Here is a 15,907-nt window from a genome sequence, read left to right as displayed (position 1 = left end):
TTTTTTTTTTTTTTTTTTTTTTTTTATTAACTTGAGTATTTCTTATATACATTTAAAGTGTTATTCCCTTTTCCGGTTTCGGGCAAACATCCCCTCCCCCCCCCCTTCCTTATGGGTGTTCCCCTCCCAACCTCCCCCGATTGCCGCCCTCCCCCCAACAGTCTAGTTCACTGGGGTTCAGTCTTAGCAGGACCCAGGGCTTCCCCTTCCACTGGTGCTCTTACTAGGATATTCATTGCTACCTATGAGGTCAGAGTCCAGGGTCAGTCCATGTATAGTCTTTTAGGTAGTGGCTTAGTCCTGGAAGCTCTGGTTGCTTGGCATTGTTGTTCATAAGGGGTCTCGAGCCCTTCAAGCTCTTCAGTTCTTTCTCTGATTCCTTCAACAGGGGGTCCTGTTCTCAGTTCAGTGGTTTGCTGCTGGCATTAGCCTCTGTATTTGCTGTATTCTGGCTGTGTCTCTCAGGGCGATCTACATCCGGCTCCTGTCGGTCTGCACTTCTTTGCTTCATCCATCTTGTCTAATTGGGTGGCTGTGTATGTATGGGCCACATGTGGGGCAGGCTCTGAATGGTGTTCCTTCAGTCTCTGTTCTAAACTTTGCCTCTCTATTCCCTGCCAAGGGTATTCTTGTTCCCCTTTTAAAGAAGGAGTGAAGCTTTCACATTTTGATCATCCGTCTTGAGTTTCATGTGTTCTAGGCATCTAGGGTAATTCAAGCATTTGGGCTAATAGCCACTTATCAGTGAGTGCATACCATGTATGTCTTTCTGTGATTGGGTTAGCTCACTCAGGATGATATTTTCCAGTTCCAACCATTTGCCTACGAATTTCATAAAATCGTTGTTTTTGATAGCTGTGTAATATTCCATTGTGTAGATGTACCACATTTTCTGTATCCATTCCTCTGTTGAAGGGCATCTGGGTTCTTTCCAGCTTCTGGCTATTATAAATAAGGCTGCTACGAACCTAGTGGAGCACGTGTCTTTTTATATGTTGGGGCATCTTTTGGGTATATGCCCAAGAGAGGTATAGCTGGATCCTCAGGCAGTTCAATGTCCAATTTTCTGAGGAACCTCAGATGATTTCAGAATGGTTGTACCAGTCTGCAACCCCACCAACAATGGAGGAGTGTTCCTTTTCTCCGCATCCTCGCCAGCATCTGCTGTCACCTGAGTTTTTGATCTTAGCCATTCTCACTGGTGTGAGGTGAAATCTCAGGGTTGTTTTGATTTGCATTTCCCTTATGACTAAAGATGTTGAACATTTCTTTAGGTGTTTCTCAGCCATTCGGCATTCCTCAGCTGTGAATTCTTTGTTTAGCTCTGAACCCCATTTTTTAATAGGGTTATTTGTCTCCCTGCAGTCTAACTTCTTGAGTTCTTTGTATATTTTGGATATAAGGCCTCTATCTGTTGTAGGATTGGTAAAGATCTTTTCCCAATCTGTTGGTTGCCGTTTTTAATGGACAATTTTCTAGACAGATACCAGGTACCAAATTTAAACCGGGATCAGATATACCATCTAAATAGTCCCAGAACACCTAAAGAAATAGAAGCAGTCATTAGAAGTCTCCCAAACAAAAGCTAAAGCTCAGGACCAGATAGGTTTAGTCCAGAATTCTACCAGACATTGAAAGAAGACCTAATATCAATACTCTTCAACCTATTCCACAAAAAGGAAACAGAAGGAACACTAGCCAATTCATTCTTTGAAGCCACAATTACGCTTATACCTAATCTCCAGAAAGACCCAACAAAGAAAGAGAACTTTAGACCAAATTCCCTCATGAAAATTGATGCAAAATACTCAGTATAATTCTCACAAACCAAATTGGAGAAAACATCAAAACAATCATTCATGATGATCAAATAGGCTTCATCCCAGTGATGCAGGGATGGTTTAATATGTGAAAATCCATAGACCTAATATACTATATGAACAAGCTCAAAGATAAAATCCACATGATCATCTCATCAGATGTAAAGAAAGCATTTGACAAAATTCAACACCCCTTCATGTTAATCTTGGAAGGATCAGGAATTCAAGGCCCACACGTAAACATAGTAAATGTAATATACTGCAAACCAGTAGCCAAGATCAAACTAAATGGAGAGAACCTTGAAACTATCCCACTAAAATCAGAAAGTAGACAAGGCTGACTACTCTCTCACTACCTATTTAGTATAGTACTTGAAGTCCTAGCCATAGAAACTAGACAACAAAAGGAGGTCAAAGGGATACAAATTGGAAAGGAAGAAGTAAAAAAAAATCACTATTTGCAGATGATATAATGGTATATTTAAGTGACCCCAAAATTCCACCAAAAAACTCCTAAATTTGATAAACAATTTCAGCAAAGTGGCTAAGGGTTTATCTATCTTGTTGGTTTTCTCAAAGAACCAGCTCCTGCTTTTGCTGATTTTTTTTTGTATAGTTCTTTTTGTTTCTACTTGGTTGATTTCAGCCCAGAGTTTGATTATTTCCTGTCTTCTACTCCTCTTGGGTTTATTTATTTATTTTGTTCTAGAGCTTTTACGTGTGCTGTCAAGCTGCTGACATATGCTCTCTCCTGTTTCTTTCTGCAGGCAATCAGAGCTATGAGTTTTCCTCTTAGCACAACCTTCATTGTGTCCCATAAGTTTGGGTATGTTGTACTTTCATTTTCATTGAATCCTAAGAAGTCTTTAATTTCTTTCTTTATTTCTTACTTGACCAGGTTATCATTGAGTAGAGCATAGTTCACCTTCCATGTATATGTGGGCATTTTTTCCTTAAAGACCAGCTTTAGCCCATGATGGTCTGATAGGACACATGGGATTATTTCTATCTTTCTTTCTCTGTTGAGGTCTGTTTTGTGACCAATTATGTGGTCAATTTTGAAGAAAGTACCATGAGGTGGTGAGAAGAAGGTATATCCTTTTTTTTAGGATAGAATCTTCTATAAATATCTGTTAAGTCCATTTGTTTCATAACTTCTGTTTGTCTATGTCTCTGTTTAATTACTGTTTCCATGATCTGTCCTTTGATGAGAGTGGGGTGTTGAAATCTCCTACTATTATTGTGTGAGGTGCATTGTGTTCTTTGAGCTTTAGTAAGGTTTCTTTTATGTATGTAGGTGCCCTTATATTTTTGATGACTTTTGGTTTAAAATCGATTTTATTCGATATTAGAATCGCTACTCCAGCTTGCTCCTTCAGACCATTTGTTTGGAAAGTTGTTTTCCAGACTTTTACTCTGAGGTAGTGTCTGTCTTTGTCTCTAAGGTGTGTTTCCTGTAAGCAGAAAAGTGCTGGGTCCTCATTACATAACAATTACAGTGTTAATTGGTCTCTCTATTGGGGAATTGAGCCCACTAATATAGAGAGATATTAAGGAATACTCATTGTTGCTTCCTGTTATCTTCATATTTGGAGTTGAGATTATGTTTGTGTGCTTCTCTTTATTTTGTTGCAAAAAGATTAGTTTCTTGCTTTGTCTAGGGTGTAGCTTGCCTCCTTATGTTTGACTTTACCATTTATTATCCTTTGTAGGGCTGGACTTGTAGAAAGATATTGTGTAAATTTGGTTTTGTCATGGAATATCTTGGTTTCTCCATCTATGTCAATTGAGAGTTTTGCTGAATATAGTAACCTGGGCTGGCATTTGTGTTCTCTTAGGGTGTGTATGACATCTGTCCATAATCTTCTGGCTTACATTGTCTCTGGTGAGAAGTCTTGTGTAATTCTGATAAGTCTGCCTTTATATGTTACTTCACCTTTTTACCCTTACTGCTTTTAATATTCTTTCTTTGTTTGTGCCTTTGGTGTTTTGACTATTATGTGATGGGAGGAGGTTCTTTTCTGGTCCAATCTATTTGGAGTTCTGTAGTTTCCTTGTATATTTATGAGCATTTCTTTCTTTAGGTCAGGGAAGTTTTCTTCTATGACTTTGTTGAAGATATTTACTGGTCCTCTGTGTTGGGAGTCTTCACTCTCTTCCATACCTATTATCCTTAGCTTTGATCTTCTCAATGTGTCCTGGATTTCCTGTATGTTTTGGGCTACTAGCTTTTTCCATTTTACATTATCTTTGACAGTTGTATCGATGAGTCAACGATGTCTATGGAATCTTTTGTTCCTGAGATTCTCTCTTCTATCTCTTGTATTCTGTTGGTGATGTTTGCATCTGTGACTCCTGATCTCTTCCCTAGGATTTCTACCTCCAGGGTTATCTCTGTTTGTGCTTTCTTTACTGCTTTTATTTCCATTTTGAACCCCTTGATGGTTTGTTCATTTCCTTCTCTTGTTTTGTTGCTTTTTCCTGTAGTTCGTTAAGGGCTTCTAGTTTTTACTTGTGTTGTCCTATATTTTTTTGAGGGAGTTATTTATGACCTTCTTAAAGTCCTCCATCATCGTTATAAAATGTGATTTTGAATCTAGATCTTGCTCCTCTGGTGTGTTTGGATATTCAATGTTTGCTTTGGTGGGAGAATTGGGCTCTGATGATGCCATGTTGTCTTGGTTTTTTTCCTTGGGTTCCTGTGCTTGCCTCTGGCTATCAGGTTGTCTCTGATGTTACCTTGTTTTGCTATTTCTGACAGTGGCTTGACCATCCTATAGGCCTGTGTGTCAGGAGTGCTGTAGACCTGCTTTCCTGTTTTCTTTCAGCCAGTTATGGGAACAGAGTGTTCTGCTCTCAGGCATGTAGTCCTTTCTGTCCACTGGCTTTCAGCTGTCCCTGTGGGTGGGAACCAGAAGGGCCTGCCCTCTTCTTCTCCTGGGTTCCTGTGTGCAGATGGCCCAGATGGCACTAGGTGTTTTCCTCTAGAGTCATAAATGTGTGCAGAGAGTAGTCTTCTCTGGTTTCCCAGGCGTGTCTGTCCCTCTGAAGGTCTAGCTATCCCTCCCATGGGATTTGGGTTCAGGGAACTGTTTGACTGGGTACATTCAGATCCAGGCGCAGTCTGGACTTCCAGGGCTCCTGCAGCTTTACTGCTCCTATCTTCCTGTGACTAGAGGCACTATACAGTTTCCTCTTGGGCCAGGGATGTAGGCAAAGGTGGGCAAAAGTGGTGGTCTCTCCTGCCCTGCAGTCTCGGGATTGCCCACACTTCTGGGCAATCAGCTCTCTCCTTACTGCTTTTAATATTGTTTCTCTGTGCATTTTTTGTTTTGACCATAGTGTGATGAGAGGAATTTCCTTTCTGGGCCAATCTATTTTGAGTTCTTTAGGCTGCTTGTATGTTCATAGGCATCACTCACTTTAGGTTAGGAAGATTTTCTTCTATAATTTTTGAAGGTATTTACTGGCCCTTATCTTCACTCTCTTCTATAGCTATTATCCTTACATTTGCTCTTCTCATTGTGTCCTGGATCTCTTAGACATTTTGGATTAGGATCTTTTTGCATTTTGCATTTTCTTTGACTACTGTCTCAATGCTTTCTGTTGTATCTTCTGCCCCTGATATTGTCTCTTCCACCTCTTTTGCTGTCTAATTGCTCTGGCTAGAACTTCAAGTATTTTATTGCAAAAAAGGGGGGGATGGTTAGTCTTATCTCTGAATTTAGTAGGATTGCTTCAATTTAGTGGTGGCTGTTAGTTTGCTGTATATTGCTTTTATTATATTTAAGTATGGACCTTGAATACCTGATCTCTCCAATATTTTTAATATGAAGAGATATTGTATTTCAGTATCTAATGAGAAAATCATGTGGTTTCTTTTCTCTTTAGTTTGTATATGGAGTGGATATCATTAATGGGATGAAGTTCTCTTTGTTTATATGGTCTTTGTGTGGTTTAAGTATTAGAGTAACTGTGGCTTCACAGAACTAATTGGGTAGTGTTTCTTCTGTTTCTATTTTGTGTAATAGCTTAAAGAGTATTGGTATTAGGTCTTTCTGAAGGTCTGATAGAATTCTGCGCTAAAACCATCTCACCCTGGGCTTTTTTGTTTGTAAGACTTTTAATCAATCTTATCTAGTTTTGGTGGCTATATATATATATATATATATATATATATATATATATATATATAAGCCACATGTGAGGTAGGCTCTGAATGGCTGTTCCTTCAGTATCTGTTCTAAACTTTGCCTCCCTATCTCCTCCTATGGATATTTTTGCTCCCCTTTTTAAGAAATGCCTTTTGGTAATCCTTCTTCATGAGTTTCATGTGGTATGTGGAATGCATCCTGGGTAATTCGAACTTTAGGGCTAATATCCTGTATGCAGAAAAAATATTGAGTGAGATAACCTAGCCCAAAAGAGATAAATGTTGCATATTCTTTCTCATTAGCAGGCCCTAGCTCCAAATCCTAAGTTTCATATGAAGATGTCAAGACACAGGTTATGTGTACAGTAGAAAGCTGCAAAATGGGGAGGGGGGGTAAATGGTAGGGGGAAGGGCTCCAACAGTGGACAAAAGGAGAAAGCATCACAGAAGTTAATAACACCAGTATTGTTTGACAAAACCTCAAGGAATCATATTACTTTGTATTTATATAAAATTATAGACATGTAAATTATAATAAATTTCTTCTCTATATGCATATATACAGAAGATTTTATATTACTCAGGCTTATAGTGCTCCCCACAAGACTCAAAAAAACAAAAATAAAAACCCACCAAAACACTGGAAAAAATTTCCTGAACAAAACACCAATGGCTTATGCTCTAAGATCAAGAATCGACAAATGGGATCTCATAAAACTGCAAAGCTTCTGTAAGGCAAAGGACACTGTGGTTAGGACAAAATGGCAACCAACAGATTGGGAAAAGATCTTTACCAATCCTACAACAGATTATATCCAAAATATATAAAGAACTCAAAAAGTTAGACCGCAGGGAGACAAATAACCCTATTAAAAAATGGGGTTCAGAGCTAAACAAAGAATTCACAGCTGAGGAATGCCAAATGGCTGAGAAACACCTAAAGAAATGTTCAACATCTTTAGCCATAAGGGAAATGCAAATCAAAACAACCCTGAGATTTCACCTCACACCAGTGAGAATGGCTAAGATCAAAAACTCAGGTGACAGCAGATGCTGGCGAGGATGCGGAGAAAGAGGAACACTCCTCCATTGTTGGTGGGATTGCAGACTGGTACAACCATTCTGGAAATCATCTGGAGGTTCCTCAGAAAATTGGACATTGAACTGCCTGAGGATCCAGCTATACCTCTCTTGGGCATATACCCAAAAGATGCCCCAACATATAAAAAAGACACGTGCTCCACTATGTTCATCGCAGCCTTATTTATAATAGCCAGAAGCTGGAAAGAACCCAGATGCCCTTCAACAGAGGAATGGATACAGAAAATGGTACATCTACACAATGGAATATTACTCAGCTACTCAGCTATCAAAAACAATGACTTTATGAAATTCGTAGGCAAATGGTTGGAACTGGAAAATATCATCCTGAGTGAGGTAACCCAATCACAGAAAAACACACATGGTATGCACTCACTGATAAGTGGCTATTAGCCCAAATGCTTGAATTACCCTAGATGCCTAGAACACATGAAACTCAAGACGGATGATCAAATGTGAAAGCTTCACTCCTTCTTTAAAAAGGGGAACAAGAATACCCTTGGCAGGGAAGAGAGGCAAAGATTAAAACAGAGACTGAAGGAACACCCATTCAGAGCCTGCCCACATGTGGCCCATACATATACAGCCACCCAATTAGACAAGATGGATGAAGCAAAAAAGTGCAGACCGACAGGAGCCGGATGTAGATCGCTCCTGAGAGACACAGCCAGAATACAGCAAATACAGAGGCGAATGCCAGCAGCAAACCACTGAACTGAGAATAGGACCCCTGTTGAAGGAATCAGAGAAAGAACTGGAAGAGCTTGAAGGAGCTCGAGACCCCTTATGAACAACAATGCCAAGCAACCAGAGCTTCCAGGGACTAAGCCACTACCTAAAGACTATACATGGACTGACCCTGGACTCTGACCTCATAGGTAGCATTGAATATCCTAGTAAGATCATCAGTGTAAGGGGAAGCCCTGGGTCCTGCTAAGACTGAACGTGATTGTTGGGGGAGGAGGCAATGGGGGAGGGGTTGGGAGGAACACCCATTAAGAAGGGAGGGGAGGATTAGGGGATGTTGGCCCGAAACTGGGAAAGGGAATAACACTTCGAAATGTAAATAAAAATACTCAAGTTAAAAAAATAAAATAAAATAAAAAATAAAAAATAAAAAAACAACCAAAAAAACAAAGACAAAAAACAAAAAAAAACAGTAGCATGCATTGCAATACCAATCTCCATTGATATCATTGGTCATATAATCCAAGTAACTCCCAAAATAAAATAGGCTATTAAGTATAATAAACATAGGTTGCTTCACAGGGATTAAGGTTAGAGCCCTACTTCTGAAGAACTGTATACTTAGGACTGTATACTGTATACTTAGTCTCAGATTACACAAGATCTAAACAAAGTCTCCTTCCTGATGACTAGCTTCCATAGTTCCAAAAATACCACTCAAGCTGCCATGTTAGGGAAGAACTTGATAGTTTTTCTCAGCTGCAACCATGATTGATTAACCACAGTAATGACCAGCATGGATAGATATCCCTAAATGTGCAATAAGTGGCACTCACATATTGGTGGTAACCTATGGTTATCTTGTTGAAGCTAAGGCTCACTCAACAGGATGCCAGATTAACATGATTCCTTAATACAATCTAAATCTTTTCCTTATATCCAGAGAAAAATGTAGCTACCACCCCTCACCAAAAGAAATGTCTTTATGGCAAATGTGGTCAATCGTACAAAACCACAACTGGAAAAAATAAAAAAGATCAACAGACTGTGGAATCCTAATTTATCATATGACATACATGACCGTGTTCCCTGAGTTACAGCAATAAGAGTGACAAAATACAGATAGGCTGGGAACTACCTGCAATTGTACAATTAGGAATATGATCTGGTCTGAAAAGTAATTAGGTATGGTGACAAAATTTTTAGCAAGAAATGTGATTTTTTTTAAAGATTTGTTCAGCAAATAACTCTGGTGTTGGTGTAGAGAAACCTTTGGGACTTGATTGGAAAGTTTGAAACTTTGCAGTGTAATGGGCATAATTATTGACATGGACTTGTAGGTCACCTCTGGGATTTACATTCTCTTAAATGCAAATACATTACAGGATTATACATATATTTTCATGAGTTCTGACACTAGTACTATAAAGCAAAGAATATACCAAGAAAAAAAATCCACTCAGTAAAATCAGGTAAAGGGGGTATTCTAATTTATTTCTTCTTTTAATTTTTGCCATCAGATATATTAGCTGCTATCTATATTCTTCCTAACCTTCAACTCCTTTCTGGTCTTCTGTATAAATAATGGGTATATGAAAATAGAGGGAGGTGTAACACAATAATTAATATGATTTTCTGAAAGGATAATATTTTAGAACATATACAAGATTACAAAACATTCTGCTAAAAATGCAAGTTATTTCTGTGTTGCACAACTTTATATATTGTACTTAGTTATTAAAATATGAAAATTTCAACTTTCTTCTTTAGATGTTCTAAGTACAGAAATGTAAATACACTGAGACCATCAAACTCGCACAATTAACTTTGGTAGTATGTCCTACTATGCCACTGATAAGGGGGAAACAAACTAGGATCCCAATATTCTATTAAAGTTTAGAGATTTTTCTGACTAAGCTTAAGAAGCAAAACTACAGGGTTGGGGATTTAGCTCAGTGGTAGAGCGCTTGCCTAGGGAAGCACAAGGCCCTGGGTTTGGTCCCCAGCTCCGAAAAAAAAGAACCAAAAAAAAAAAAAAAAAAGCAAAACTACTTACAGATTTTATCTACCATAGTATAGCGTAGACAATCACAATATTCTAAATAAGCATTAGAATAGATAAAGATTCTTGTTTCATATGGGAAGATTTTGAACATTTTCCTCTTAGATTCTTTTCTATTAAATTAACTTATTTCTTTCTTTAAATTTTTTCCATACAGTATATTTTGGTCATGTTCTTTCCCCTCCTCCAGGTTTTTCCCAGTTCCTTGATTGTAAGAGCCAGATGTGGTAGATGGCTTCACTAAGACTGCATCATCAAGGGTTGGGGATTTAGCTCAGCTGTAGAGCGCTTGCCTAGTGAGCACAAGGCCCTGGGTTCGGTCCCCAGCTCCGGGAAAAAAAAAAAGACTGCATCATCAAGACTCTTCTAAAAGGCAATGATCCTATGAGCAGAGGTAAGCTGTGCCTTGGATTCATTGTCCAGAGCAAAATAAGATCACCAGGTCAAGGTCACTGACAGGAGCTGAAGTCAGAATGAACTCTTCTTTTACATCATCACATATTCTATCTATTCAGAATTCTGGAGCAATAAGACTCAAATGCATTTAGTATGGTTAAAAAATTATTGAGACACATTTAAGGAAAAATACAACATGAATTTTGCAATTATGCACAAAAATGGGTACTTCATTCATCAAGGATGATATAGCCACACTATTCATAATATGATATTGGTGTTATCTAGGAAATTGAATTAAAAATTGGTTAAACAGTTTCACATACAAAATTATCTTTTACAAATAGGAAGAAGGACTTAGATATTTGGCAAAAGTAAATATAAATAATGCCATGGGGGAAAGTCAATATTTATGAACGTTTTTGTGACAGAGGGAAAAAATTTCTCCAACATCTCCATTAGTGATTTTCCTGCAATCTCTAATATATACATTTAAAATACCTCTCACACTTTTCAAACTTTCTCTCACTTGGGAGATATATGAAAGTAATTTTGCCATATTTGCATCAACTTACTTTAATATTTGGGGAGAAAATGAGAGTAACACTGAAAATATAAAACAAATTCTTTGAGGAAACTGAACCAGATCTGAGCAACCTAAATTTTTATGTCTTTACATGCTTGAAGAAAGTAACCCTTTTTCAATTTATTTATCTACCCTGGAAGTATCAAGTAATCCAGTGAACTTTGAGAAACAAAGATAGTTATCCTTTAAGGGAAAAAGAACTTGAAAATACGGAGCTTCATTAGAAAGACAATGGGTAAACTTGAAAAAGAAATTCCCTGTCTGCTATACAAAGCAAAATGGAAAATGGTGAGACCATAGTTGCATTCTGACACCCTTATCACTTGTCAACAGAGAAGCTGAAGATGACTGAGGACAACTACTCCTTAACAACAGAGTTCATCCTGGTGGGATTCTCAGATCACCCAGACCTGAAGACACTTCTCTTCCTGGTGTTCTCTGTCATCTATCTGGTCACCATGGTGGGGAATCTGGGGCTGGTGGCCTTGATCTACATGGAGCCTCGTCTCCACACACCCATGTACATCTTTCTGGGCAACCTGGCCCTGATGGACTCCTGCTGCTCCTGTGCCATCACTCCCAAGATGCTAGAGAACTTCTTTTCTGTGGACAGAAGGATCTCTCTCTATGAATGCATGGCACAGTTCTATTTCCTCTGTCTTGCTGAAACTGCAGACTGCTTTCTTCTGGCAGCCATGGCCTATGACCGCTATGTGGCCATATGCAACCCACTACAATACCACACCATGATGTCCAAGAAGCTCTGTGTTCAGATGACCACAGGAGCCTACATAGCAGGAAACATGCATTCCATGATTCACATAGGGTTCCTGTTCAGGTTAACTTTCTGCAGGTCTCATATAATCAAGCACTTCTTTTGTGACATCCTTCCACTATACAGACTCTCATGTGTTGATCCTTATATCAATGAACTGATGATACTCATCTTTGCTGGTTCAGTTCAAACCTTTACCATTACTATAGTCCTGATATCATATTTCTGCATCCTTTATACTATATTCACAATGAAGTCCAAAGAGGGAAGAAGCAAAGCCTTGTCTACTTGTGCATCTCACTTTCTGTCTGTGTCAATATTCTATGGGTCTCTCCTCTACATGTATATTCGACCAAGTTCAGTTAATGAAGCATATAAAGACATACCTGTTGCTATTTGTTATACTCTAATAATTCCTTTATTAAACCCCTTTATTTATAGTCTGAGAAATAAGGAAGTTATAAATGTGATGAAAAGAACAATCGAGAGACAACTGTAACATTCTGAACATAGTTTTTGAAAATTAACTTGAACTTCAAATAAATCTATGTATACTTTTTTTTTTTGACCCACAGACAAATCTAGTTTATGTGTCTCAGTCAAAAGGTGGGAAATGGCTCAGCTAAGGACCTCAGGAAAGTGGCCTGAGGCCTTCTTCAGGCCAGAGGTCTGCAGAGCTGGAAGGGCAGGGTCTTGCTTATTTCTTTGTTAGACAACAATAGGTCTAACCAAGGTTGGTCAGAGCACCAAAATCATAGTAACTAGAGGGTCTTAGACAGGTTTCTATGACAACACTGCCTAGAAGACAGAGAGGTCATCCTGGAAACCAGGACCCACTGAAGGAGGGCTTGAAGAAGTGGAAAGGAAACCCCGTTTTCTCCTTTAATTATGTTTTTGGCGCTTTGGTCTGTAAGCAAGCAGGATGGAGAGAGAGGCTACACCAAACAGAAAAGTCTGTAGGAACCAGAGGAGCTGGGCCTGGCTGTCTGTGATTCCTTTACGCCTGCACAATACCAAGGCATACAAGGACTCTCCCACATGAACTAGCCACGCAAGCCAGTACCCATTCCTCAGGAGCGTGTGATGGTGGTCCACCAAGTACTTTGTGAAGGGACCCAGGGGACCGAGGCTCTGATAGGGGACACTCTGGGCCCAAAAGACAACCCACGCGAAGTAGCCCAGCCCCAGGACGGTGATCAGCGAGGGCCAGGGTCTGGCTGCACGGAAGTATGCAGTGGGGTCCCTACGGGCTTCAGACTTCGCCAACACCATCTCGACAGACCTAAACACTGAATCGTTGGGCCAGAATCTCTATGTATACTTTTAAGAGGGCAAAAAAGTACATCTCTGTAATCTTTTAAATTTATTCAAATTAGTTCAGGAGGAATGGGATTACTAATATTTATTTCAAAATCTTAGAGACAAAATATATTAGAAGTCATAAGACTAATTAGACAGCTCTTGACAAGTCCTCCAAGTCCTAGAAATAGCATGTGTAATGGGGTAACTTTTTATTAATTATTGGTGAGACTTTTAATTCCAAATCGTAAAGTAAAATATCATAAAGATTGCAAGTTCTTTTCATTATTACTTTTTTTAAACCTTTTTTTACAGTCCAATCACTGTCCCCCTCCTGGTCTACCCTCTGACTGTTCCTTATTCCATTCCTCTTCCCCTGTCTCCAAGAGTATGTCCCCACCCCTGCAGCCCCACACCACCAAACCTCCCCACTCCCTAGGACCTCAAGTCTCTTGAGGGTTAGGTGCATCTTCTCTCACTGAGGCCAGACCAGGCAGTCCTCTGCTGTTATGTGTTGTGGGCCTTGGACCAGCTAGTGTATGGTGCCTGATTGGTGGCTCAGTGTCTGAGAGATCCCAGAGGTCCTGGTTAGGTGAGTACGCTGGTCTTCCTATTGGGTCATGCTCCTCCTCAGCTTCTTCCAGCTTTTTCCTAATTCAACCATGGGGTTCCCTGATTCTATCTATTGGCTGAGTGTAAATATTTGCATCTGACTCTTTCAGCTGCTTGATGGACCTCTCAGAGGGCAGCCATGCTAGGCTCTTGTCTATAAGCACACCATAGCATCCATAATACAGTCAGGCCTTGGAGTCTCCCCTTGAGATGGCTGCCAATTTGGGCTGTCACTGAACCCCTTTCCCTCATTCTCTTCTCCATTTTTGACCCTGCAGTTCTTTTAGACAGGAAAAATTCTGGGTCAGAGTTTTTGACTGTGGGATGGCAACCCCATCCCTCCACTTGATGTCCTGTCTTTCTACTGTAGATGGACTCCAAGTTCTCTCTTCCCACTTTTGGGCATTTCATCGAAGGACTTTCCCTCCAAGATCTTCTCTAATAAATCTTTTTTTTTTCATTCTTTTGAAACTAACTATATGTTTTGTGTATAGTTTTTAACTTCACTTTATTTTTGCAGACTATGTAGTCAATTTTGGACAAGGTTCCATGAGGTACTGAGAAGAAGGTATATTATTTTGTTTTTTGTTGAAAGTTTCTGGAAATATCTATTAATCCATTTGATTTATAACCACTGTTAGTTTCATTATTTTTTCTGTTCAGTTTCTGTTTTAATTAACTGTCTACTGGTGAAATCTCCCACTATTAATAGGTGAGGTTCCATCTATGATTTAAGCTTCAATAATATTTATTTTACAAAGGTGGGTGCCCTTCTGTTTGGGACATATCTGTTCATAATTGAGATGTCACCTTGGTAGATTTTTTTCATAAGTATGAAGTGGCCTTCCCTGTCTCTTTTGATAAATTTTGGATGAAAGTCTATTTTATTATATACTACAATTGCTACTCCAGCTTGTGTCTGGTTTGCTTGGAAAACCTTTTTCCTAACCCTTTGCGCTGAGGTCATGTCTATCTTTGCAACTGTTTATGCCTCCAGTCTGTTAACCTGTGTCTTTTTATTTGGGATTTGAGACCATTGATGTTGAAAAATATTAATGACCAATGATTGTTAATTCCTATTATTTTTATGTTGGTCTTGCATGTGTGTGTGTGTGTGTGTGTGTGTGTGTGTGTGTGTGTGTGTGTGTCCCTTATTTGATTTATACTGGTGTGAAAATAATCCTAGTGATTTCTTTTGTTAACCTCCTTGGGATAGAGTTTTCCTTCAAATATGGAAACAGGGAAAATATGGAAATAAGGAAAAGTAGAGACAGGGAAGTCCACTTCATTCTTATGAAAAAATCTACCAAGGTGACATCTCAATTATGAACAGTTATGTCCCAAACAGAAGGGCACCCACATTTGTAAAATAAATATTATTGAAGCTTAAATCATATATGGAACCTCACCTATTAATAGAGGTGCATTCGTGAATAGATATTGTTTAAATTTAGCTTTGTCGAGGAATATCTTGTTTTCTCTGGCTGTGGTGACTGAGAGTTTTGCTGAGTATAGAAGTCTAGGTTGGCTTCTGTTGGAGTAACTGCAGAAAAGTCAAGGGTAATTCTTGTAATTACTTGTAAATACTTGTAAGACAAGTGCATTTCTTTCTTTAGGTTGGGGAAATTTTCTTGTATAATTTTGTTGAAAATATTTTCTAGTCCTTATGGCTGGAACTTTTCACCTTCTTCTATTTCTATTATTCTTTGTAGATCTTTTCAAATATTCTGCTCAAATATTATGTTAGTATCCAAATATTCTGGATATTTTGTGTCAGGAACGTTTAGATTCAATATATTTTAACTGATATACCAATTTCTTCTATTGTATCTTCTACACCTAAAATTCTCTCTTTCATCTTCTGTATTCTGTTGGTGACGCTTGTATCTGTTATTTTTGTTAACTTCCCTAGGCTTCCCATCTCCAGTATTCCTTCAGTTTGTGTTTTCTTTATTGCTTCTATTTCCATTTCAGTTCTTGAACAGTTTTATTTATTTCCTTTACCTGTTTAATTGAATTTTCCTGAAATTTTTTAAACTTATTTACTTTACATCCTACTCACTGCCTGACTCCAAGGCACCCTGTCCCACACCCATTCCCTCCATCCATTCCTCCCCTTCTCCTCTGAGTGGATGGCACCTCCCTGGGTATCTGTCCATCCTGACATATCAAGCCTTGGAGACTAAGGGTATCTTCTCCTCTGAGGCCAGACAAGGCAAGCCAGCTATCCCAGAGAGGTAACAGCTTTTGGGATAGACTTTTCTCCAGTTTTTTGGGACCCACATGAAGATGAAGTGCAAATCTGATACATGTATGTGGGGAGGTCTAGATCCCACTCGTGTAATTGATGTAATCTTGTAATTGATGTAATTTGATTAGTGGTTCAGTCTCTGAGAACCCCAAGGGTCCAGGTTAG

The 15,907-nt window shown here is 38.9% G+C and overlaps 2 protein-coding genes across 2 annotated transcripts; one reads left to right on the top strand and one right to left on the bottom strand.

Annotated features, from left to right (window-relative positions):
• The first annotated feature begins 11,149 nt into the window (after positions 1-11,149).
• On the top strand, positions 11,150-12,079 carry LOC116897927 (olfactory receptor Olfr180-like). The gene has a single exon (XM_032899328.1). The coding sequence runs from the start codon at positions 11,150-11,152 to the stop codon at positions 12,077-12,079; it is 930 nt and encodes a 309-aa protein (XP_032755219.1).
• Positions 12,080-12,439: 360 nt separating this feature from the next.
• LOC116897926 (transmembrane protein 254-like) lies at positions 12,440-12,852 on the bottom strand. The gene has a single exon (XM_032899326.1). It carries the CDS (start codon positions 12,850-12,852, stop codon positions 12,463-12,465), a length of 390 nt encoding a protein of 129 aa, XP_032755217.1. The 3' UTR covers positions 12,440-12,462.
• Positions 12,853-15,907: the final 3,055 nt, after the last annotated feature.

The sequence above is a fragment of the Rattus rattus genome, chromosome 4 (assembly GCF_011064425.1).
Source record: "Rattus rattus isolate New Zealand chromosome 4, Rrattus_CSIRO_v1, whole genome shotgun sequence".
NCBI classification, from domain to species: Eukaryota; Metazoa; Chordata; class Mammalia; order Rodentia; family Muridae; genus Rattus; species Rattus rattus.
The sequence above is the reverse complement of the archived record's forward strand: the minus strand, read 5'-3'. Positions and strand labels throughout refer to the sequence as shown.

Bases quoted from the DNA above. Each gene is read 5' to 3' on its own strand.
- LOC116897927 (XM_032899328.1), top strand. From the start codon at position 11,150: ATGACTGAGGACAACTACTCCTTAACAACAGAGTTCATCCTGGTGGGA.
- LOC116897926 (XM_032899326.1), bottom strand. From the start codon at position 12,852: ATGGTGTTGGCGAAGTCTGAAGCCCGTAGGGACCCCACTGCATACTTC.